The 25561-nt window shown below is 44.7% G+C and overlaps 2 protein-coding genes and 1 non-coding gene across 6 annotated transcripts in view; all 3 read left to right on the top strand.

Moving 5' to 3' along the window:
* Positions 1-6058, top strand: part of LOC136768673 (telomerase protein component 1) — a 60860-nt gene extending 54802 nt beyond the window's left edge. For all 3 annotated transcript variants that reach the window (XM_066722979.1, XM_066722980.1, XM_066722978.1), the window contains exons 55-56: positions 3763-3867; positions 4140-6058. In XM_066722979.1, coding sequence (XP_066579076.1) covers positions 3763-3867; positions 4140-4259 — 225 coding nt within the window. In that variant the 3' untranslated portion in view covers positions 4260-6058. The remainder of the gene's footprint in view (positions 1-3762; positions 3868-4139) is intronic.
* A 2191-nt stretch (positions 6059-8249) lies between these two features.
* LOC136768674 (telomerase protein component 1) overlaps positions 8250-25561 on the top strand; it is a 38474-nt gene continuing 21162 nt past the window's right edge. For both annotated transcript variants that reach the window (XM_066722983.1, XM_066722982.1), the window contains exons 1-22: positions 8250-8403; positions 9253-9804; positions 9981-10187; positions 10506-10655; positions 10863-11027; positions 11244-11372; positions 11477-11545; positions 11682-11803; positions 12307-12464; positions 13420-13529; positions 14223-14301; positions 14665-14830; positions 15199-15406; positions 15514-15666; positions 18106-18180; positions 18449-18570; positions 18945-19016; positions 19815-19961; positions 20488-20664; positions 20924-21044; positions 21693-21814; positions 22110-22223. In XM_066722983.1, the coding sequence (XP_066579080.1) occupies positions 9265-9804; positions 9981-10187; positions 10506-10655; positions 10863-11027; positions 11244-11372; positions 11477-11545; positions 11682-11803; positions 12307-12464; positions 13420-13529; positions 14223-14301; positions 14665-14830; positions 15199-15406; positions 15514-15666; positions 18106-18180; positions 18449-18570; positions 18945-19016; positions 19815-19961; positions 20488-20664; positions 20924-21044; positions 21693-21814; positions 22110-22223 (3206 nt within the window). In that variant the 5' untranslated portion in view covers positions 8250-8403; positions 9253-9264. The remainder of the gene's footprint in view (positions 8404-9252; positions 9805-9980; positions 10188-10505; positions 10656-10862; positions 11028-11243; positions 11373-11476; positions 11546-11681; positions 11804-12306; positions 12465-13419; positions 13530-14222; positions 14302-14664; positions 14831-15198; positions 15407-15513; positions 15667-18105; positions 18181-18448; positions 18571-18944; positions 19017-19814; positions 19962-20487; positions 20665-20923; positions 21045-21692; positions 21815-22109; positions 22224-25561) is intronic.
* Positions 8956-9038, top strand: trnal-cag (transfer RNA leucine (anticodon CAG)). The gene has a single exon. It is a non-coding gene; the product is annotated as a tRNA-Leu (tRNA).

Below are 25561 nucleotides of genomic sequence, written 5' to 3'. Positions count from 1 at the left end.
GTAAGCATGAGTCCCACCATGATTACTATGAAAAGCTTAGGAAAACCTATTTTGCGGGTGAAGATCGACCCGGGGCCGAGGAAGAGGTGAGCTTTAAAGGGTTGTTTGTTGCTAATTTGTTCCCAACGATTAAGGAAATGATCATATTACATGCAGACGCAACGTATATGAACATAGCCGAAATTCGTAAAATGGCACAGAAAGCTTGGGAAAGCAAGTACAATAGCGCCTCTGATCGTAAAGATTCAAGCACCCAAGTACTGGCAAGGTGCTCTGAGAGACCTAGTTCTCCACTGGAGTTAGAGGGGACAGAGATTCAAAGAAGGAAAGAACCTCCCAAGGATGGAACCCAAGACACCCAGGCTTACAATAAAAAAAGAAAGAAAATCCTAAGTGGAGTAAGAGTAAAACAAGGTACAAGAAAAAGTATAAAGGAAAGAAATCTGCTCCTAACCCAGTTGGGTTAACTCAGTCTCTGAGCAATGTTGCAGTTTCTGAGCTACTGCTACGTTTAGCTCTGCTCCCTTTGCCCCCTCTTCCCAAACTGGAAGTTAGTAGCCAGGGTAAAGGGCTGGACTCGCCACCTGAGGCATGACTAGCTCTGGAACCACCCCCTGTCCCCGCCTCCGTGTTTTTGATTGGATGTGAGGAACAGCAGGGGGGTTTCTCTGACACATCAGCCCACTGGGACCTCCCAGTGGGGGAAGTTGCCTGCAGGCAAGCTGAACCTTTGGTGATGTTACTGGGTGATCTGACACAGAGAGGCAGGGCCAAGCAAGTTTACATAGAAGTGACCATTGAGAATGTGTGGGAGTGTGAAGCCTTGTTGGACACTGGGGCTGAAATTTGTTTAATGTCTGCCACCACATTTGGCAACCTGAAACAAATTATGGAAACCTCAGACCAACGACTGATAGTGGAAGCTTGTAGTGTGAACATTACAAGTTACACAGAGACTAAGGCACAGCTCACTCGAAAGGCGTTGTTAGAGTTCACCTTTGGGAAGATTAAGTTGGTTCATCCAGTTTATATTTCCAAATTTGAAACAGAGAAGTTGATCATTGGTCAGGATCTATTGAACAGGTTGTGGGCTCAAGTTGAATCACCAAAGCAGGTGGAATTGAATGACAGATATGATACAGCCACCAAGGTACAACTTCCCAATGAGACCATTTTTGTGCATGTCCCTAAAGGGGGCACCGGCTTACCATGTAAGCCAACCATTCGAACCCAGGTCCCTACCAACTATTATAGATATAGTGAAGGTCAGGTGACTGAATAACACTAGAATTCCCAGTCACCTCCCTCTGTTAATCAACTTCCACCTATTGGTTACCGTCAGTAACCATACTCAATCCTGAGTAATACTAATACCAATTGTTTTTTTGTTTTAATGTACTTGTGTTATAATATGTAACCTGTATATGTGCTAGTATAGGATTGTCAATTTGATTGGAATACATTCTGCTTAAATAATGAACTATTAGTTTGTTTTCTTTGATTTCTCGGGGTCATGAATGGTGAAGTCCACTGTTGAATTCTGTTACATAACTTTGAGATAAATGCTTAACGTCTTATTTTGTCTTGAAGGGGATAACGTCCTAGTCGACCTCAGTCCCATTCAAGAAAGGGGGTATGTAGCGTTATGTTGGGTGTATTTGGATAAGAGCATTTGGGCTCTGAGCTGAAGCACTGATCTAAAGAAGACCTCTCCCCCCCCCAAAGTTATCAGATTTCCTTAGCTCATCAGCTTGGAACTGGTTTGCATCAAAGTGACAGTTTTGGGGAGGATGGCACCGAGAAGAGGCCAAATAGGTTGGAATCCTGCTATGAGATGTCTGGAGAAAGGGGCCTGTAGGTGATAAAAACTCTTTGAAGTGGATGAGAGCCGAAATCCCGACATAGAGCTACGAACCCGGGCCAACCGGCATTTCCAAAAGATGGCATGGATTGACATCAGTCATAAATCAAGCCCCCCTCCAATAGGACACTGGGGGCTGAAACCGAAATCCAATCTCAAAAATTCAAGAACCAATCACCTATCGATCTGACAGACTATAAGGAATAGCGCACGGCCTTTCAAACTCTCTTTCTCACCTGAACCAGAAACTCACTGCCACAGCTCAACCTGTAGCTCTGTTGCCAGAACCGGAACCAGAAACCAACCAAGTCTTTGCCAGCAACAGAAGAGTTAAACTGGGAGAAGGAGATTGAGCCGTACGAAGAATTCTTTTAAAGGACTTTATTAAATAAAGAACTTTACAGACTGCGCTGCCCGCCTGTGCCCACCTGATCAGTGAAGTTTTACAGCTGGACAATTGACTAAGTCAACTGTATACGAAAGTGTCAGTCATTTAAATAGCTATTTGAGTCTTAAGAAACTTGACCCTTGGAACAAACAGGGCCCTGCTTTCCTCAAAGACTTTGTCTTCAAGTAACTATGGTGGAACCCCTGCTTACAAAGAAGATTTTGTTCACAACCTTCGAGCCTTCAAACCAGTGGAAAATCTGTTTGGAAAAGACTCTACATTCGCAAAACCCCAACTTCCAGGTGCATCGACTGAGTGGAAGTTCTTGGACAAAGCCGAACCGGACTGCCTTTGTTCCAAACCACACGGACCTCGTGCCGTGTGCTGTTATCTGAGCCCGAAGACAGAGAGGCCTCTCTGCGACGAAGTTCAGATAAGTTTAACAGTTTGGAGTTCATGATTCATGACATTTGAGAAATCAATTAGAAATGTTAATCTGTGATTCATAACTCTAGAATGTGTAATATCATTTAGTTTTCTTAAATATAAATGTGTGTTGCATTAAACTGTTTTGTTGATAATTTTAGAAATAAAATCAGTCAACGCCAAGAAATATCTTCTCATTCCTGTTTAACTGTTTAGTCTGAAATTGACACAAGTTAATAGACACCAGATTATAGATGGCCCTGCCTATCCTTAATCATTGAATAATAATCAGTTAAGGGAAATTGTGGTAACAAGTAATGATAGGATCTTTCTCGGCACTTAAACGTAAATGAGACTGATATATATATAACGAGAAGTTACCTGACATAAATACTAACCTGCGTAGTTATTTAATGTCTGACTAATAATACTAACGAGAGACTCACCTTCGTCTTACTAACCGGTATTGTAGTCAATGTGTTTATAACCTTTTTTGTTGAACGATTTGTGTGTTATCATATGCGATCCCATGGTCTTTGATTTGGTCACGAAAGTGATTTGTCTTTGATTTGTTGATCTAGAGTTGAATTTTAATTCGTTTTTCCCTTTTGTATAATTAGTGTAGTGCTACATTTAGTCTTTGTTTTTGAATGAATTTGACAATTTATATCTTTGGAATTGGTGTCTGCGTCCAATTATTACAGAAATTGAGTTCTACAAGATTCCAGGATTCGTGATAAGGTGATACTATAAATTCACTTCTTTAATTGAAATTTATAAGTGTACCTTACGCTACAGTGTGTACTCCAGGTATACATATACAGTACAGTGTATGGACTCCAGGTGTATATATACAGTACAGTGTGTACTCCAGGTATATATATACAGTACAGTGTGTACTCCAGGTGTATATATACAGTACAGTGTGTACTCCAGGTGTATATATACAGTACAGTGTGTGTAGTACAGGTGTATATATACAGTACTGTGTGTACTCCAGGTGTATATATGCAGTACAGTGTGTGTTCTCCAGGTGTATATCTACAGTCCACACAGCTGGTTGAGTGTGACTCTGTGTGTCTCACAGGCCCACACAGACAAGATCAGCGTGCTGAAGGCAACAGAGAGAATCATCATCTCGGCATCACATGACCAGAGTGTGAAGCTGTGGGACCGAGGGACCAGGAAACAGGTGCTGGGGGGGGGGGGCAGCTTGTTCAAAGAGGAGAGGGTAGAGTTTTAAAAGAGTTGATCTTTCTTACTATATTAGTGCTTGTTCTTACAATGTCCGTAATTACTGTGTATTTACACTGTAATAACTTGTTACAATGTAAATATGCATAATTACACTGGTAGTTACCAGGTAACTACCATGTAAATACAAGTAATTAGTGACACTTAGTCTTATCCTTATTGACTGATTGTTCCTCTGCTCATCTTGTAATTTTTGCTCCATGTCCACAGGTTGGCATGTTTCTGTGCCAGGCTCCTGTGGTGAGTCTGGCCCTGAGCCCCAGCTGCCCCACTGAGATGGCCTGCGGAGACAGCCTAGGGAACGTGTACCGCATCGCCTGGGGAGAGTGAGGACAAGAGCCGAGTGGGAAGGGGGGGGCAAGGTGGCTGAATCTGAAGATGCCAGATGTTTTATTCTATTAATGTCATTTGTCTCAGTTGTGGAACGGGCTCTGCTTTTGCATGAGTAAGAGGCAGGGGCACTACTGTGTGTAGGGGAAACATTTGTAGGTTTTCTCACAGAGAGCGTGGCATCTTGTTTTTATGTCTCTTCAGATGTATATGAGTTCACCTTATGCCTCATGACACCAAAGGGCTCTATGCGTTTTTTTTTTCCTCTCTTCTGGTCTTTTCATTTCTCGCAATGACTATTTAATTTTCCAAATTCGTCAGTACCGATTTAAGTAGTGATTTTGAATTGAATCTAGAAATATATAATACAAATAGACAAAGTACTCTTACTATTACTAGTAGTAATAATAATACACATAATAGGACATTTTTCAAACACTTTCAAGGTAAAATTGCATACATACATATATACATGTGCATACATAAGAAAACTAAGCAAGGAGTTTTGCTGAAATAAAAGCTTCATACTAAGTAACTGACACACCATGAATGAATGCAATGCTGATTTACACAGCAAATGACTAACATGTACAAAAGATAAGGATGATTTCAGATGAAGACTCAAACTGAACTCTGAATGGATGGGAGCAGAAACAAAGAACAGAGTATCTGCTGCCCCTCTGTTAAATGCTGTCCCTAACCTCAGTGCTTTTACAAACTGGGGGAAACACAGTTCTTTGTACTCAAGTCAACCAAGACAGTGCTCCAAAACCAAGGCTGATGCCGTACAATAGAAAAGAAAGATAGATCATGGATTAAGTCCCCTAGCGGGAAAAGGCACAGGAATGTGCACTTTGTACAGATGAAGGACTTCACTGTCATCACACTTTTGCTGCTTCATGCCTGCTAAACAGGAAGCATGTACTATTTCCTACCACCTAGATGTCTATTTTATTTCAAAAGCCTTCAATTTGCTTCAGTTATTTTCTGCTGATTTGCAGTCACAGCTGCCAGTCGTTCCCTCCAGTTCAGCCATTTATCATAACATAGAAATCATCAGTCGTCAATGGCAAGAGCTGTGGTTCTGTAGCTTCTGTGGTCTCCTTGATTGTGGGGGAAGTTTTTACATAAATTTAGTGAGAGCTTCAGTTTTGCACAAAGTGTATATTTAGGAGTCCCATTTCAAAGCAAAAACACATTGTGCAGTTCTATACAGTCACATGATTCTTTGCTTTTTTTCCCTTACTTTTGTTTGTTTATTCCTCCCATTTTGCAACATTGTCTGTCCACCCACGCCTTTCCTAAACAAATGCACTAAATGTTTGTAAAAGCATGAATCATGTCTGTAACCATATAATTCGTGTTAGGAGAGAGGAAGGAAGTCAGGAAGAATATAAGTTGAATGCTTTTATGTTTCTCTATAATTTTTTTAATGTTCTTAGCGTGCACTAAACCAAGAGCTCTATACCCCACTGTGGTTCAGTGGTCATCGTTTCAGCCTTGTGATGACCATAGTAGTGGCCTAATTATTTTATCCAAAATCTGAATCGGAGTGTCTAAGGCCTTCTTACAAGGGCAACACTTAAGTTTTGTTGATGAGTAATATTAGTTCACTGACAGATTTTGGACTGGGTGTAATTGTTGGGAGGTCAATGTATGGGAGAATGGCGTCGGACACTTTCTCTCAGGCTGTGTCTGTCCACAAATGAATGGAACATTTTGTTGCAAGGTTGCATACACATGGAATTGTTCTGTGCCCTTACACTGTATTTCAGCTTCATTAAAGGTGGTGGAAGCTCTGAAGTTGGTTTTTCTTACACACTTCTCAGAAATTCACAGTTCCATTTACTCTGTAGCCCTGCCCCAGCTCAGAGGGGAACTAATGCAGCAGTGTTAAAGCCAAAAGCTCAAAGTTTGTCGGTTTCATTAGTAAGAGGTAGAAGAAGAATTTCAGGCCAACATGTCCACAATTTGTGTCCTAATGAGAAGCACATTATTACGGAAGAGCATTAGGGCCACTTAAGAGAGAGAAAAAATATATGTATTTTGAGAAACAAATGCAAAACTTTTGAGAAAAAAATTCAAAACTTTTGAGAAAAAAAGTCAAAAGTTTTGAGATTTAAAGTCGAAATAAACTTTTGAGAAAAAAAGTTGAAAGTTTTGAAATTTAAATGCGAAATACACTTTTGAGAAAAAAAAATTGAAAGTTCAGGTTCAAACACAACAGCGTCGATATGGCGTTGATAGGGGCCTGGGTAAAACCCGAAACGCCGGAACAATGGAAAGATTTACAAAGACGTCTAAAACAGAAAAATACTTATTCTGGGCTTTCAGAAATGTGTGTTTTAATTGCAAATATTGTATTACATAATGTAAATAATATTAATAATAAACTTTAATACTAATAATAACATTAACAACACCAATAAAATAATTATTATAATTCTGCATCATTTTATTTAATCGTCCTTAAACTTACAATTCCACAATAAAAAAAAGTTAATCAGAAAACACTGAACATGCGCAGCGCAGCCGTTTTTGGTTCTGGCCAGAGCGGGATAACACTGATAACATATGCATGGTTAAAACCAGTTACAGTGTATGCCACCGGAGTTTCACCATCACGCATGGAGGTGAGGGGGGTATAGGGAGGCATGGGAATGGGGAAAGTCTCAAGAGAAATGCACAACAAAGACATGATAACGCTGGCATGACACGTTTTTTCTCTCCACCAAAAGATAGCAACCAAAATAAAATCACAGCTACTGAAGTGACAAGTGTCTACCATCATGTGCAGCTTGGGTTATCGTATCGGCCAGGCGACTGTACTACTAAACCAGCCCCGGTCATTTCCCCCGATTCAGAACTAGCCAAGAAGCTTGCTTGAGGAAGAGTTAAGAGTGCATCCATTGTTACAGGTGTGCTTGCACAGGCATCTTTAGAAACATGCTTGAAACAGTTAAACACGCCAATGATTGCAGATTGACCGGATTCTCTTCCACATTTCTCAATTGCGTCTGATGCATCAAACCAGGGAACAACCAAGTTATTCCCGTTAGCATTGAGATATTGCACACCCGACCTAGGAGTGCAGGACAAACTGTTGGACTTTTATGATGATTGCAACGAAAACTGTATAAAAAAACCCAAAAACGGACGGACCACAATGCATCAATTATCAAGGCCAACTGCGTGGCCATATTCTGCACAACTGTGGGAGGCATGCAGGCGATAAGCTGAGAACTGACATTGAGAACACAGTCACAAAAGTCCACAACCAGTTTCGTCTTCAGCTAAACGTGTGCAAGAATTAAAGGAAGTGTTTGAGTTTGTGGACGCGCAGTACACGGCTCTCTACAAGAATGTGCTGATAAGGTGGCTGAGTGTGTGGCCTGCGGTCAAGCGTCTGCACGCATCCAGGCCAGCTGGCAAAAGCTATGTTTCATCCATTGGGAAGAGCGCTGGCCATCAGCCCTTTGGAAATTGCTCGCAAATGGCGAGGATGGAGAGGACGTGCCCTGTGAGCTCCAAGCATACCTGATGTTTTTGCAAAATAGCCTCAAAGTTTTTTTCTACGCAGCGCTTAATGTTGAGGGAGACAATACAACTGTGTTTGAGCTTTTCGAGTTGATGACCAATCTCAAATTGAAACTCGGGCAAAGGGATGAGCATCGATTCTTTGGATTGGAGACCAGCACTCTCCTGCAACAGTTTCCCACTGCACAGGTTGCTGTTATAGAGCAGGACTTTCTTATGTTCTATCAAAGAGCGCTTGCTTACCTAAACAAGTGGTTTGATTTCACTGATGCCAACTACCGTCTTTCTGTGGCGTGAATGCGGACTTCGTCATTGCAATGCTACTTATTGTCTGGCATATTCTGGCACAGAGCTGCGCAGATCTGCACAATCGCACCGATCACATCGGTGGATCCGCGCAGACCTGCGCAGAGCTGATCTCCGGTGAGATTGTCCGCCCTGCTGTGATCAGACGCGCAGAGCCTCCCACTGACGCAACTGCGCTGTGACGTTTGCTCTGGACTCACCGCACAAGCTGGATAGTAGGAACAGCAGGGAAACCATCATTATACTCAATTAAACTACACGCAGCCGAAGGACGTGCCGGTCTTAGTGTGCAGCTGCCTTGGTAAGACTATCGTCAGTCAGTCGGTACAGCGAGTATTTACGAGTGATATATACTGTCATAATGCGCTACTGAAATCGGTCGCTCACTCCCTGGGTGTTTTGCCCGCAGGTTGCTGTCTAAAGTCTGTTGCATGAAATCATACTAAGTCCACGAAAAGCATGAACCTCCCCTGGGCTGGACTGAAACAGAAACGTTATCCGGCACTAAGTGTCGTTAGAAGGAAACTTTGTATTTGTTGTGCACTTGTGCTACATGGCGATGGCAGAGGTGGTGACTTACGGAAAGTCGGCGGGGGCAAAGTGTGTATGACTCAGAGGTGATAACTGCCAGTCTGCCACGCATCTGGGTACAACTGCTCAATACACAAATAAACCGGGAAGTACTGTAACTGCTCGATGTGGAGTCCTTAAGAGGACGCGTGTATTCTGTTCAGAAAGGAAAAGAGAGAAACTTGTATTTTTTCCATTTTAAATTTTGTTACAAAGAGAATAACATCAGAACTATAGTGATGCAGGCCTTCGAGAATCTACAGCCCCGTTCTTACACCCGGAAGTCAGGATGGCCGAGCGGTCTAAGGCGCTGCGTTCAGGTCGCAGTCTCCCCTGGAGGCGTGGGTTCGAATCCCACTTCTGACAAGAGAATCTTTTAGTATTTATCTCTTTGTTAGTTTATTATTATTATTATTGGTTGTATTAAAATTCCACAAGAATAGTAAACACTGCATAAAATAAACGAATATAACAATGCAGCAGTTTCGATCGAAAATCATCTATTATTATTATTGTTGTTGGTTTTTAAATATTAAATTGTGATTTGCTTCGTTTTTTTCCACTGAATTGTTTCTTCCAGGATACCAGCAGAATGAAGACGCCCCAGGCAGCCCAAGACCCTGATCCGGAGCGCGCCCTGTCCTCATTCCCCGTCTCCAGCCGTCTGGCTCCGAGCGCTCGCGGAATTTCGCTGGAGAACAGGATCCTGGCTGAGGCCTCGTCTGCGCTAAGTTACCGGGGGTCAAGCGGGGTCGCCCCAGCCCTCGACGAGTCTGGCCGGCTGTGTGGCCTCTCGGCACTGAAATCGGCCGCCGGGGCCCTCACCTCCACCTGCGCCGCGCTCAGACCCACCCACCTCTCCAGCACCAGCAGCACCCAGCTCAGCTCTGCCTTTCTGGGCACCCAGAATACACTGCTCTCCCAGTGGACCAAGGCTCTCCACCGCCCTGCTGCCACCCTGACCCCCAGCTCCCTCCTCCGTCCCTCGAACCTGACCTCCACAAGGGGATCAGGAGACAAACAGGAAGGCAGCGGAGGAAGAGGAGGAGGGAATGAGATAGAGAAAGGAAGGAAACGGTTCTCTGAAACACCATTGGAAAGCTACCAGTCTCTATCTGAGCAGTGGAGTCAGGTATCTCTTTACATTCAAATCATAATCTGACATTTCTGTATGTTAAACTGATGCTGGCACTGTTTCTGGAGGGGGTTGCATATTAAAGGGCATATCAGCAATCTGCTGATCACAGCCAGGTCGCCAATTCTAGGCAAACAGTTTGTGACTGATTGGTCAATATTCATATCCTGCAGGTGTCGGACCGGGGCTCAGGCAGCCTGGCTGATGAGGACCTGGATGAGGAGGTTTCTGACGAGATGCCTGTCCCAGATCTGGAATCGACGGGAGAGGAAGAAGAGGAGGAGATGGAGGTGGAAGAGGTGGTGTTTGAGAAGACAGATGGGTTTGGAGAGATACTGGAGAGCAGTGAGAAACGGGAAGCAGAACTGAAAGACAAAAAGGTGTGAGAACAGAGACAATTTGGGCTTTAAAGCAACATAGGATGTATTATTGAGATTGTGTGCTAATAGTGTGAGTGTCTAAGAGGGTTCCCCAGTGTTCCTGCTCTATTACATTAATTACATCGTAATATTGGTATTAAGATTACATTGAAATTCAACAGCTCTCTCACAAATCCTCTGTTCTCTTTCTCTTTTCACCACCCTCTACCCCTCTCTCTCTCTCTCTCTCTCTCTCTCTCTTATTCCTTTTCCATCTCTTTTATTCCCCCTCCTTCTCTCTCATCCTCTCTTTCTGTCTCTTATCTCTCTCTCCCCCAGGTCCTCTTGCTGAACATGGTGTGCGGTTCCCTGGTGAACAAGTGCACAGCACCGGGCCAGAAGGACTGGGACTCGGAGAAGGGCATGTGGGCCAAACTGAGAGCGCTGGCCGAGGACATCTCCAGGCAGGATGCAGAGTTTCTGTTGAAGGTGGCCGTCTTGCTAAAGTCATCATACTTACTACTACCACTAATATAATAATAATAATAATTATAATAATAATAATAGAAGTGGATTTTTTTTAGCTTGGGTAGGTGGTTTGTCTTCGTGGGGTTGAAGGGTCAGTCTAAAATGCACATAAAGTCTCCAGAGGTCTCACCTGCCCTGTTGGCATCCTTCTCCCTCTCTCTCCCTCAGGTGGCTGTCTACACCCGGCAGGAGCTCAACATTCGCATCACAGCCAACTTCCTGCTGGCCCTGTCAGCCCGCCTGCCCGAAGCCAAGCCTCACCTGCGCAGGTACTACTGCGCCGCCATCCAGCTGCCCTCCGACTGGATCGAAGTGGTGCGGCTCTACAGCACGGTGAGTCCCACTGGGGTTGGTGGAGTGGGCTCAGCATGGGTGTCGTGTCATGTCTGTCTGGCAGTATTTGGATCGGATTAGGGCTTTCTCGGACCAGGGTATGTGTGTCTGCCGCCGGGGCCCTCACATCCACCTGCGCCTAATATATGTATAATCACTTTCTCAATGCATTTTTATCTTAATAAGACACCGTTTGTCTGCCCTCTGTGATTACAGTGCTTTGGTGGCAATCTGCCCTCCTGTCTGAAGAAAGCCATGGCCGACAAGTTTAAGCAGTTCAGCGAGTACCAGCTGGCCAAGTACAACACACGCAAGCAGCGCTGCAAGCACAGCCGTCCCAAGCCGGTGAGAGTGCGTTCAGAGCTGCTGACGTGGCTGCTGGGGTAAAGGGAGTCCTGGTGCAGGGGTGGCATTGATAGCAATCTCCATCCCTCTCTCTGTCATTTCAGAAGGGAGACCAAGACATGAAAAGTTGGGCGTCACTTCTTAAAATGCGGCAGGACTTCCTGCAGAAATACGTGAGTAGTAGCATCACTCTTTCCTCAGAAATACGGGAACGGTGTATGCCAGCTTCTGACGTCCTTCCTTCCTTTCATCTTTTCAAACCTCCCACCTGCCTGCTCTCTCTCTCTCTCTCTCTACTCCGGCTCGCAGCTCAAGTCCCAGGAGAAGAGCTCTACCAACAAGCAGCAGAACATCTTCAACCTGAAGAAGCTGGTCCAGAAGCTGCACATCAAGGAGCCGGCAGAGCATGTGATGGGCATCCTGGGGCGGAAGTACGACCCTGGCGCCACAACCTTGCAACATACCTGCTGTACATATACAGTACAGTACAGTGTGTGTACTCCAGGTGTATGTATGTATACAGCTCTGGAATAAATTAAGAGTCCACTCCAAGTTCAGAAATCAATCTTAAGTGCTCTCTTAATTTTTTCCACAGCTGTGTGTATATATATATATATATATATACATACACACAGTACAGTGTGTTTACTCTAGGTGTATATATACAGTACAGTGGCTTCAGTTAGTGTCTGCACATCAAAAAAAAAAAATCTTTAAATATCTTCATTCTGAGATTATGCCTTAGAATGTCAAATGCAAAGTCCTTGCAAATCCAATATGCAAACATGCACACTAACTCTCGTATGCTGGGAACAATGCAAATCTGCACAACTCTGGTGCGTGACACACAGCAGCCAGTCCTGTACAGTATTTGATGTTTCAGCCAAACTGACATAAATACATGCGTTGACCCCCATGGCATCTCTCCTCGCAGGTATCCCAGCGATCACCACTCGTTCTCCCGCAGTGGGCTGCCGGGGGCCTGGGTGCCACAGCGGGCTGGGCAGAGGATGAAGCTGACCGTGCCGCAGACCTGGGAGAGGATGCTCAGCCTGAAAGGAAACAAGGCCCAGACCTGGGAGCAGCTGATAGGTGGGGCTGACCAGACCTGCACCACCTGTTCATACAGTCGTTTTTTGTTTTGTCCATTTTGCCTTTGTTTTTTCCCATTCAGGCATTCATTATTGTCTTGTATTGTGTTACCTTTCCTGTATCTTTTTCTCTTTCTTCTTTTTTCATTAGTAACTGAGGCCTCACCATGGTGTCACAACAATTATTTATTGTCAATACCGGCAATTTTTTATTTTTATTTAATGTAGCCATTCTGAAGTCTTGCCGTTTAGTGATGCGGTAAAGTCTCTGCCCTGTGGCGGGAGATCCGGGTTCGAATCCCACTGTGGCCATTTCATGAGCAAGTGTATATAACAAGAGAATAAAGTGTCATTCTTAGTTAGATTCCTCATAGCCTTAGGGCATATTTTTCCTATTATAGTCATCTATTTTCATTATTGTGGCCTGTTATTTATGATTTATTTCAGCACTATTCATTCTCAAACAGAAAAATTATTAATCACAATCTTTTGTTGTTGACCTTATTGTTGGTGATGAATTATTGCTGTGGTGTAAAGCTTGTGGTGAAAAGTGTGTGACAGATTGATGGTATACCTCCATTTAAGAATACGTTTTCAAACAAATAATGAAACATTGCAGCTCCAATACGATCATTGTTAAAGCCGGACAAATTCGATATGTTGGGATTTTTGGCATGAAACCTCCACACACAACACAACTGAAAGCACACATTTGTAACACTTAAAAACAACAACATTGAAACAGAATTCATTTACATATAGCCTATTTATTTGAATCTAAAAATTGTTCTTCAGATCTTTATTTTATTCTGTTTGTGTTGTGCACAAAGGGCATAAAATAACAAACCCCAGACTGTAGCAGATTGCAGGACACATGCAAAATCATGGAATTGCAGCCCTGTCTCAGACTCCTCCCCTTTACAGTTTGATTGATGTGATTGCTTCCCCACTCCCAGATAACCAGAGTCTGCCCTTCATGGCCATGCTCCGGAACCTGCGCAACATGATCATCCAGGATATCAGCCCAAAGCACCACCGGAAAATACTGAGCAAGCTGAGCAACAAGGTGAGTGTGGGGCCATGAGGGCCGAACCCTGCATGGGGGAACCCAGCGCAGCTACACTTTGTGTGAAATGCGAGATGCATTGAGGCTGAGCGCTGCGTGGGGAAACGTCTGCCCAGTATGCAGCGGCAGTGCAGAAAGGAGAGACTTTTTACTCTGACCCACTGGATTATGTCAGCCGGTTACTGGCTCCATGTGAAGCCCAGACAGCAGCCATGCCTACCTCTAGCTACTAGTTAATACTTAGCTCGGGCAGATGTTCCCCTGATAAGGAAAGTGTTGCTCAGGTGCAGAAGAATGGAGATAGTGTGGAGATGCTCACTTTCTTTACCTCAGTGCCAGTCAGAGGTCGCTGTTTGAGTGGACTCTGGGCAGTAGGGCAGCAGGCAGGAAGCTGTCAGATGCTCTGGCTCTTAGGCCGGGGACCAAATCAAAAGTCTGACCTGCCAGTGCATTGCTAAATGTAAGCCTGTAACCCTGTAATGCAAGGACTTCTAGGTTTCTTCAGTAGTGGTTCCACATGATCAGAAATCCATCTGTGCTGTAATGTATCAGAGTTTCATTCACTCCCAGGAGCCATTTTCTAAAGCTTCTAAATCCAAGGCCATAGGGGTACAATTTTGTCATTTCCGACGAACATGTAGATCCACCCTTCTTTGATTGCGTCCCGGCTTTAGCTTTGCATCTTCCTTGCAGGAGTTGGTCATTCGTTCCCGGCAGCTGCCCTTCCGCTTCCTCTCGGCCTACAGGATCATCCTGGAGCTGGAGCAATCAGGTGTGTGGATCTCACAAGACACAAACCACCACAAAAACTTCTCTTGCTATTGCTGAAAATGTATTTATTTATTTATGTATTTATTTACAGTTGACTAATCTAATTACATTTCCAACCTTTTGTAGAATCGGTGAATGAGAATGAATGAGTGTCCGTCTCTGCATCTTTAGTCACTCCCTCACTGAGTACCTTTGACATTTGGGTTTTATGAGCGCAACCCACATTGCAACCTGAGAGCTTGACTCTCCTGGACCAGGGCTGCTCAGCTCTTGTTTTCGTATATCCATATGATGTGAGGCATGGGGGTCTAATTTTATCTGTGTCTGTGTGTCTGTCTCTGTCTGCCTCTGTGGATCCCTACAGTTTTGCAGTCCATCAGCTCTACAGTGATGCTGAGGAAGCTTCTAAAAAAGATACCCTACCGGTATGAGTGGGACACAGTCAAGAGGACGGTGTTGCGGCGGACCCTGGCTGTGCCGATGGTGTACAGGAAGTACCAGAACTTGAGGAAGCAGCGGAACAAAGCCAGGTGTGCCAGCTGGTCCTGGGAATAACTACGATTCAGTGGGGGATTAGGTTTTATTGGATATTGCAACTTCTTGAAAAACAAAAACAGCCACCAGTTAATTCCTGTGTATACTGATCCGACTCTCCAGTGCTTCATAGTGCTTTGGAGGTCGCATTTATAACCATTTGATGAATATATCCTCCTCATCGCCTTTATACTCGGCCTTTGTCTGCCCATGGGTGGATGACGCCCTCCCCAAGATGATTCCACTTCTCTCCATCTCTCTCTTCTAGTGAAAGAGAAAATTGAAGTAAATTGTAAATGATCTCTCTCTCTGTCTCGCTGTGCCTGTGTCTTGTGCGTCTCTCTGGGTCCCCTGGTGTGTCCAGACAGGGGAACTGCAGCGCCGAACTCCTGGCCCAATACAAACAGGCCCTGGAGACGGCCATCCAGATCTCCTGCCGGCACAGCATCCCCCCTCTGCCTGGCAGGACCCTGATAATATGTGACATTGAGTTCCCGGATAAACTGCCCTGCAAGAGTGCTAAGGACCTGTGTAGCATCGCCGACCCCACATCTAACAAACTGAGCATCACGGTACGCTATGCATGAATCCCTTGGTGGCGGTTATATTCCAGATTTACCCTTTTTGCCTTTGCCTCTCTTTGTGGTTTTATTTTTCTTTCTTCACCTCCCACCACTAGAGGCTGGAGCTGTCCGTGCTGATGGGGCTCATGCTGGGGTACTCCTGTGAGCACCCTCAGGTGGTTCTCAGCTCCTACGGGGACTACATAGAGGCGGAGCTGGAGCCTGATGCCCTATTGGACAACACCAGGAAACTGGTGCAGCAGGCACGGGTGAGGGATGCCTGTGATTGGCCAGGGTTGAAAGGAGGAGACTGTCGGGATGCGTTTATATTGACAGAAGCACTAACACACTTACACCCACACACCCAGTGGCTAATCTCTCCCTTTGGAGAGTTAGATAACTTTTTTATTCTTGCAATTGGTTCTCTTTGTCACAATATTTTGTACTGAAATCTGGCATGAAAATCTCTGCGTTATATATCACTGAAATACTACTATATACAGTGCATTTGGAAAGTATTCACAGCGCTTACATTTTTCCACATTTTGTTATGTTACAGCCTTACTCCAAAATGGATTAAATTCATTATTTTCCTCAAAATTCTACAAACAATACCCCATAATGACAACGTGAAAGAAGTTTGTTTGAAATCTTTGCAAATTTATTCAAATTAAATACCAAAAAAGCACATGTACATAAGTATTCAAAGCCTTTGCCATGACGCTCATAATTTTGCTCAGGTGCATCCTGTTTCCACTGGTCATCCTTGAGATGTTTCTACAACTTGATTGGAGTCCACCTGTGGTAAATTCAGTTGATTGGACATGATTTGGAAAGGCACACACCTGTCTATATAAGGTCCCACAGTTAACAGTGAATGTCAGAGCACAAACCAAGCCATGAAGTCCAAGGAATTGTCTGTATACCACTGAGACAGGATTGTATTGAGGCACAGATCTGGGGAAGGGTACAGAAAAATGACTGCAGCATTGAAGGTCCCAATGAGCACAGTGGCCTCCATCATCCGTAAAAGGAAGAAGTTTGGAACCACCAGGACTCTTCCTAGAGCTGGCCACCCGGCCAAACTGAGCGATCGCGGGAGAAGGGCCTTAGTCAGGGAGGTGACCAAGAACCCGATGGTCACTCTGACAGAGCTCCAGCGTGTCTTTGTGGAGAGGAAAACCTTCCAGAAGAACAACCATCTCTGCAGCACTCCACCAATCAGGCCTGTATGGTAGAGTGGCCAGACGGAAGCCACTCCTCAGTAAAAGTCACATGACAGCCCGTCTGGAGTTTGCCAAAAGGCACCTGAAGGATTCTCTGGTTTGATGAAACAAAGATTGAACTCTTTGCCCTGAATGGCAAGCGTCATGTCTGGAGGAAACCAGGCACCGCTCATCACCTGGCCAATACCATCCCTACAGTGAAGCATGGTGGTGGCAGCATCATGCTGTGGGGCAGGAACTGGGAGACTAGTCAGGATCGAGGGAAAGATGAATGCAGCAATGTACAGAGACATCCTTGATGAAAACCTGCTCCAGAGCGCTCTGGACCTCAGACTGGGGCGAAGGTTCATCTTCCAACAGGACAATGAACCTAAGCACATAGCCAAGATAACAAAGGAGTGGCTACAGGACAACTCTGTGAATGTCCTTGAGTGGCCCAGCCAGAGCCCAGACTTGAAGCCGATTGAACATCTCTGGAGAGATCAGAAAATGGCTGTGCACCGATGCTCCCCATCCAACCTGATGGAGCTTGAGAGTTCCTGCAAAGAAGAATGGGAGAAATACCCAAAAATAGGTGTGCCAAGCTTGTAGCATCATACTCAAAAAGACTTGAGGCTGTAATTGGTGCCAAAGGTGCTTCAACAAAGTGAAACAAAGTGGTCCAAGGAAGGAAAAGCGGTGAACCGGCGATAGGGTCATGGGCGGCCAAGGCTCATTGATGTGGGGAGCGAAGGCTGGCCTGTGTGGTCCGATCCAACAGACGAGCTACTGTTGCTCAAATTGCTGAAAATGTTTATGATGGTTCTGATAGAAAGGTGTCAGAACACACAGTGCATCGCAGTTTGTTGGGTATGGGGCTGCGTAGCCGCAGACCAGTCAGGGTGCCCATGCTGACCCCTGTCCACTGCCGACAGCAGCTACAAGGGGCACATGAGGATCAGAACTGGAACACAGAGCAATGGGAGAAGGTGGCCTGGTCTGATGAATCATGAGTTCAGGTGTTGACTTGGCCTCCAAATTCCCCAGATCTCGATCCAATCGTGCATCTGTGGGATGTGCTGGACAAACAATTCCGATCCATGGAAGCCCCACCTCTCAACTTACGGGACTTAAAGGATCTGCTGCTATCGTCTTGGTGCCAGATACCACAGCCACCTTCAGAGGTCTAGTGGAGTCCATGCTTCGAAGGGTCAGGGCTGTTTTGGTGACAAAAGGGGGACCTACACAATATTAGGCAGGTGGTCATAATGTTATGGCTGATCGGTTAATATATATATATATATATATATACATATATATATGTATGTATTCCACTGACTGATGTGCTCATGTTGGGGGGTCTTATTCTGACAAGTGGACAGTTTTCCCACAACATCTGGAGTGCGTTTATTTTCTTTCCTGTCCACGGGGATCTAATTGAGTGAGGATGACTGCGTTGTCACAGAATACTGACCTTTGCCCCTTTTTTCTTCCACTGTACAGGAGCTGCAGGATAATTTCACCAAAGCCCAGACCTTTGACCAATTATTCAACAAATGGATTTCCCAAAATATCAAGGTAATACAGGCCTGACCAGGGAATGGCGCCCCTGTCTGTGTCTTGTATACTGCTATGCCAATCTCTGGCTTCATCCTGGTTTATCCTGATGACTGGCTTCCTGCTCCGTTTCCCCTGGCAAGTGTACATAATGAGCTGCCTGACTGTCTCCCACCCATTACTGTCACTCTGTCTCTCTCACTCTGACTTTCTCTCCCTCTTTCTCTGTGTCTCGTTTTCCTTGTTTCTCTGTGTGTTTCTCTAACATGTAATTTTAACATGATTGCAGGTGGAAACTGCAGTGATCCTGGGACATTCGGGCATCTCTCAACATGCCACCTTTGGGTTGCACCGGTACAAGAAGGAGCTGAATCCTGACATGCTGCTGGTCAAAGTGAATTTAGATTCAAAGTAAGCTGAGGCTGTTCAGTCTTATGTACAACCAAAAGGAAGCGACCCTCATATCCCCTTACAAAACAAACAAACAATGACAAATTGGGCTGTTTTGTAAACCTACCAGCCCAACAGAAGGTTCAGTCTGCAAATATCCGACCGGTTTTCCCTCTAGGGCTGATTTGGAGTGGAGTAAACTGGTCAATAATATCCTTTATAAATAACTAGAACATTTATTAAAGTAAGCGACTCGCCAAACAACATAGCTTCAGATTCAGTGGGTGTGAATGCCTCAGGCTGCGGCTGTGTATGTGTACAGCCCAGCCCAACACAGCACAGCACTGTGTTTAGCTGTGTATGTGTGGGTGAATTGCGTGTCCCTTTGCTTGCAGAGATAATCCTGAACCACAATACTTGGACAAGAACTGCGTGGAGCTGTATGGATTCAGCGAACAGATTCTGAAGTAAGTGGGGTTTTCAATTTTAATTGTAATTTTTTTTGCTGAATTCCTTTTAGAGGAAGTAGATGCATTTCATATAATTGTATTGAATCTTGTCACCTGGAATTGTGCATCCTCAGAATTGCTACAGAGTTTCAGTCCCTTGTGTTAAAGAGGAAGCTGATTGGGTCATACCCCAGAGGAATACATTCTCTGAGTGATTTCTTAAAGTTGATTATCAATATGTTTCTTTATTACTTTTTTAAGCATTGGGAATTGCAGAAGATAGCACAGGTTTAGTGTTAGGATCACAGTGTGCACTTCTTGCAACAGCCAGTTCTCTCGCAAGGCCAAGGGGACTGAAGTCAGTGGATTTAGATATTCTCACAGGGTTTGAAGGTTTGCAGTTTTGTCCAAACATGGGGAAGGGCAGGACGTGGTCTCTCTAGAAATCTACATGGGGTCAAGAATTCAGTGCAGTCCATTGTGAGAGAGGGGGTATTGAGAGCAAAGTTTTGGAGTATAGCCTGTTTTTTTTTACTATTGTGCCCAAGCAGAGAGCGAGAGGTCCTTACGTACATACAAAAACACTGTTCTTATTAAGAATTATGATTGTTTTGCTAGGAAATATAGGTCTAGTAACTGAATACATCACATAAATGTATATAGTAACAACCGGGTAGATCTTTCTTGGTTTGTTTGTGGCTCGTGTCATGTGATAGACACACTCTGAGTATTTCAGTATGAGCCTGACTTATCCCTCTCTCATGTTCTGCACCTCTCTCTCTTGTCGCTCTCGTCTCTCTCTCTCTCTGCATTCAGATTTGTAGCAGAGAGAGGATCATCCAGACTGTTGGACCACATTGAGCACATTGACAAGATCTACCATGTTCCTCCAGCAGATGGTGCTAAAGAGCAGCTGGGAAAAGTCACAGAGGTCTGCCCATTGCCGCCCACCCTGACAGAGAGGTACGACCACCCCGAGTCACGTGGCTTTATAGGTCACTGAAATTATAGGCTTATGAATGTACATTCTTTTGTTCACAACTGACTGCTTTGAATTGTTTGTTTCTGTTTATGGATGTTTGCCAAAGATTTAAATGAAATCCCATGCTGTGCTCTCCTTGGTGTTGATATTTGAGTTCCTGTGCTATTTCAGCACCAGCACACACTGTGGGGAAATGAGACTGCACCTCTGTTGGGATCCTGTTTGGTTTCGGCAGCGCTGTTCCGCCCTCAGCTATTTGAGCACCGCTAGTTTCTGTGGGGAACTGGTCACCTTCTCTCAGCTTTTACAGCACAATCGGTCACAGAGAAGCAAAGTAGTGTCTTTCCCATTGTCTCCCTGTATTTCTCTCTCACCCGGTCCCGCTCCCTCTGTCAGATTCAGCATAATACCGAGGTGCTGTCACTATATGAACACTGCCTTCTCTCTCCACACTCTTTCTTTCCTTCTCTCCCCTTCCCCCTCAACTGTCTATATTTTGTGCACTAGGTGGCGCACTGTGCGGGTGTTCATCTCCTCCACGTTCAGAGACATGCATGGGGAGCGAGACGTGCTGGTGCGGTCGGTGTTCCCCGAGCTACGCCGCCGTGCCGCGCCACACTGCCTCTGTGTGCAGGAGGTGGAACTGCGCTGGGGGGTGACTGAGGAGGAGTCCAGCAGACACAGGTGTTGTTTGTGGGAGGGGGAAGAGTGCAGGAAAGGGTTTTTTAAAAAGGGGAGAGAAAGGGTAGTAGAAAGATGAGATGGAAAAATTGGAACATGCTGAGAGCACAGATGGAGGGAGAGTGTGAGGGAAGGGAAGGGTGTTCGGTCTGTGGTGGTGATCTTTCTCTGTCCTCTATTTCCTTCTCCCACTCTCCCTCCATCTCTCCTTGTCCCCTTCTCCCTGCCCCTCTCTCTCGAACGCTCCTTCTCTCTGTGTCAGGATGGTGGAGCTGTGCCTGTCAGAGGTGTGCCGCAGTCAGCTGTTCGTGGGCATCCTGGGGGAGAGGTACGGCCTGGTGCCCACGGAGCTCTCTCTCCCAGAACTTCCGCAGTATGACTGGGTAAGAGCTGCCTCTGAACCGTGGTGCCTGTGGAGAGACGGGTGTACAAATGGAGAGACCCAGGTCTTGTGGTGTGTGTGTCTACCCCACTTGCTCTGGGTGTATAGGGACACAATAGGGTAGAACAACAGGAATGGACATGCATCATGGGGGGGAAAGAGGCACCCAACACAGAGGGCTAACAGGGCACCCACACCCCAAGGTCTGACGAGCCATCGCCACCCAAGGGCTGTTGATGTTCCAACCCACCCCTGAGTGCCGGCGACAGGCCCCCACCAGAGGGAAGACTACAGCCAGCAGCACCGATCAAGAACTTTCTGATCTCCTTGCTGCTGTAACAACTATATTGCCTGGAGGGGAGGCAATCATTAGGCCTTGGCCCTAAGCCATGGATCCCAGAGATTTATTTTCTCCTACATGCCATCTATAGGAGTTTTTGTATTTCTCTCCTCCATGCCTAATGATTTATTTAATGTACGTTTACTTTATTTTATTTAGTTAGCTGTTAAACGTCTATTTTTATTCATTTTCTTATTTTATTCTGCTGTATGTTTGTTGTATGTTTTAAAATTGATTGATTGAAAGTGTGACACACATCAACATGTGATCATGTGACCATGTCTTGTCTGTCTGTGGTGCTTCCTGCAGCTGAAGAGGGCCCAACCTGGCCTGTCAGTCACCGAGCTGGAGATCCTGCAGTTCAAGGAGATGTACCCCGACACTGCCAATGGCCGCATGTTCTTCTTCTTGCGATCACCTGATATGATCAGGTACAGAGATGGGGAGAGGAGGCCAGGCAATGGAAAGAGGAAAAAGATAGAGGAGGGGGGGAGTCCAGTGGAAGAAAACATGATCAGGTTCAGAAATGGGGAGTGGAGGAGAGAAGAGAGAGAGAGAGGGAATGGGATGCTGTATTAGGAGGAAGGGAGGAAGAGGGAGAGGGGAAAGATCGGAAGAGAGGTGAGCGGTCAATAAAGACACAACATGCTTCGACAGCCAGGATGCTGCTTGATCCATATCTCGGCCTCAGTCACTCATCCGTTTCTCTGGTATATGATTGCTCAGGTCTGTGCCCGTGTCCTGGAGGGCCGAGTTTGCTGCCGAGTCGGGGGAGGCGGAGTCCAAGATGGCAGACTTGAAGCGCCGAGTGCTGAGTAGTGGAGCCAAAACCACCAAAGAGTGCGTGAGTCTCTGGACGTGAACCAGAATATCCACGCCAAGCTCTCTCTCTCCCTCATATACATACACACACACACACACACACACACACTCTTACTCTCGACCATATATCAATATTAAGTTAGGTCCATAAATATTTGGACAGTGATACAATTGTCGTCATTTTGGCTCTGTATGCCACCAAAATATATTTGAAGGAAACAATCTAGATTTGTTTGAAGTGTAGACTTTCATCTTTAATTTGAGGGAAGTTGCACATTGGATGAACAGTGTAGGAATTGCACCCATTTTTATATGTGGTCCCCCCAATTTTAGGGGCTCAAAAGTAATTGGACAAACTAACATAACTTGGTTGCAAATCCTTTGCAGTCAATGACTGGATGAAGTCTGGAACCCATAGACATCACCAGATGCTGGGTTTCGTCCCTGGTGATGCTCTGCCAGGCCTGCACTGCAGCTGTCTTTAGTTCCTGCTTGTTCTTGGGGCATTCTGCCTTGTTTTGCCACAAGATGTAAATCATTGGTAAGCCTCGAAAACACGAAGACCAGATTAGAGTTTGCCAAAGAACATCTAAAGAACCCTGTACAGTTCTGGAACAACATCCTATGGACCGAAGAGACCATGATCAACTTGTGCCAGAAAGATGGGAAGAGAAGAGTTTGGAGAAGGGAAGGAACTGCTCATGATCCGAAGCATACCACCTCATCTGTGAAGCATGTTATGGCATGGGTATGCATGGCTGCCAAGGGAACTGGTTCCCTTGTATTTATTGATGATGTGACTGCTGACAAAAGCAGCAGGAAGAATTCTGAAGTGTTTAGGGTTATATTATCTGGTCAGATTCAGCCAAATGCTTCAAAACTCATTGGATGGCGCTTCACAGTACAGATGGACAATGACCCGATGCATACTGTGAAAGCAACCCAAGACTTTTTTAAGGTGAAGAACTGGAATGATCTGCAATGACCAAGTCAATCACCTGACCTGAATCCAATTGAGCAGCATTTCACTTGCTGAAAGCAAAACTGAAGGCAAAACAACCCAAGAACAAGCAGGAACTAAAGACAGCTGCAGTACAGGCCTGGCAGAGCATCACCAGGGAAGAAACCCAGCATCTGGGGCAAGTTGTACTAACAGGATCAGAAAACAGGATTGGATGCGAGCTCTACCGCTCTAATGACTCAATGACCATCATAAACCTTTCAGAAAAGTATACTGTACTGTGCTTTTGCTGATGAGTTTAATTAATTTAGCTTAGTTTTTCACTACATTTCCCAATGCGTTTTAATGTCACTGTGCTTATCTTTGCCACTGGATCCGACATGATCACTTGTTGTACGTCAAGGACAGAGCACATTGGGTCCATTAAAATCTCACAAAGTACACAACCTTTCCAGTTTCTTGCACTGGTGTGGATAATTAGCCATGTGATGGTGCGTTTTTCCCGACCTCATCATGAACATTAGTGTTTTGAATGACAACAAGTGCACACTGATGGTGATGCATTAAACCCACACCGTCATTTAATGCTAAAGACATTGCCGCAGAATTGAAATTTAACTTTAACATAAACCACTCAAGATCCTTACTTTGCGCAAATGGCTCCCGCGGAGCTTCCATGTAAAGTCATGTGGGTAAACGCACCAGACATTCACTCTTGGTGAAAGACTGGAAAAGACGCACTTTGTTTGTGCTTATATGTGTGCCTTGCGCTTTGTGAAAGTTTGTTGCGCCCTGTCTTTTTGTAATGTCTTTTTGTTTTCTTATCTGTTTAGGAAAGGTAAACGCTATAGGGTTGCAGAGGAGCTCATTGCTTCTGGGTCTGAGTTTAGCTGTGTTTGCTCCTAGGGCCTGGGAGCGCCACCTAGTGGTTGCTTTCAGACAGTGTTCTGGACCATACATGCAGAAGCAGGGGGCACCGAGTGCCAAGGAAATTTCTCCTTAATGCATATGTTCATATGTAGATGTATGACAATAGTTTGTTTTTCTTTTTCTTGTCATGTCATGCATAAATGTGTTTTTCTTTTTGTAATGTACTACTCTGGAACTAAAAGCTTATGTATAAGAATTAAGGTTATAGAACATTTAGCCTTACCAGTATGTTTAGAAAAGTGGACCGGTCCAATCAGGGGAGGAGCTTCAGGAAGGGGATAGAATAGGCCTTACCTCAACCTGTGGGGGCTCTGTTTTGTCGAAGCCTGTGTAAGGTAATGGCTGCTCTCAGCCAGTGCATTAAATAAGCAAAGCAAGCTTATGGTAGCTGTTCAACTGTCTTAAGCCTGGAGTTAGCTGTATTTTTTCAGTTTATTTTGTTTACATAAAGCCTAGTTTTACTGGCAAGTTTTTTTAATGTGCAAAGTTCCTGTTCTTGTGCTTCACATCTTGAATGTATTGCACAGACCTGATTGCTCAGGTGGACTCTTTGAATTAATAAACGTGATAACTTTATTGGTGACAATCTGCTTTATTTGCCACTTATTCCACCATCCTTGGTCACCGGGTCCGTCTACTTTTTCACAAGCCAATAATCAATTTTATTTATAAGGTGCTTTTCTCATACCCAGTAGTGCTACAAGATCAAACCGGCAACACAGCAATAGCAACTCGAGTATTAAAAAAAAAAAAAAACTTTTACAATGAGAGTAAATAAAAACCGAATCGCACATTAACTACATCTCACCATAAAGACACAAAAACAGAAAGCACGGTTCGACATTATATTATTTGAAAATGCAAATCTTTGTAAATAATGTAAGTCACATTTGTGTTTATCTGTGCTTAACAAGAATTATCTACATCAATAATGTTACCTATTTGCTGAAATCTGCCAGTTGCAAAATATCTCAACACTAAACACAGGATCATTTTTGAGCTCGGATCTCCAACACAATTGATCAAGATCGGATCCCGTTAGTACAACATTGACTGCAAAGGATTTGCAACCAAGTATTGAAATTCACAATTTAATTAATGATTATGTTAGTTTGTCCAGTTTTGAGCCCCTCAAATTGGGGGGGGGCACATATAAAAATGGGTGTAATTCCTGTACCGTTCACCCAATTTGGATGTAACTACCCTCAAATTAAAGTTGAAAGTGTAAACTTAAAACATATCCATTTTGGTGGCATACAGATCCAAAATGATGACAATTGTGTCCATGTCCAAATATGTATGGACCTAACTGTATGACTACTATGGTAACATACCTAATGCTTAGCAACCCAGTGGGATGTATGTGTCACAGGCAGTCAGCAGCCTTGAGAAAGATATATTTTTCAGGCCTCTCTGTGTAGCTTGTGTGTGGCACTGGGTTCTTAACGATTAACTTTCATATCGG

This window comes from Amia ocellicauda, chromosome 14 (assembly GCF_036373705.1).
Source record: "Amia ocellicauda isolate fAmiCal2 chromosome 14, fAmiCal2.hap1, whole genome shotgun sequence".
NCBI classification, from domain to species: domain Eukaryota; kingdom Metazoa; phylum Chordata; class Actinopteri; order Amiiformes; family Amiidae; genus Amia; species Amia ocellicauda.
The sequence above is the reverse complement of the archived record's forward strand: the minus strand, read 5'-3'. Positions and strand labels throughout refer to the sequence as shown.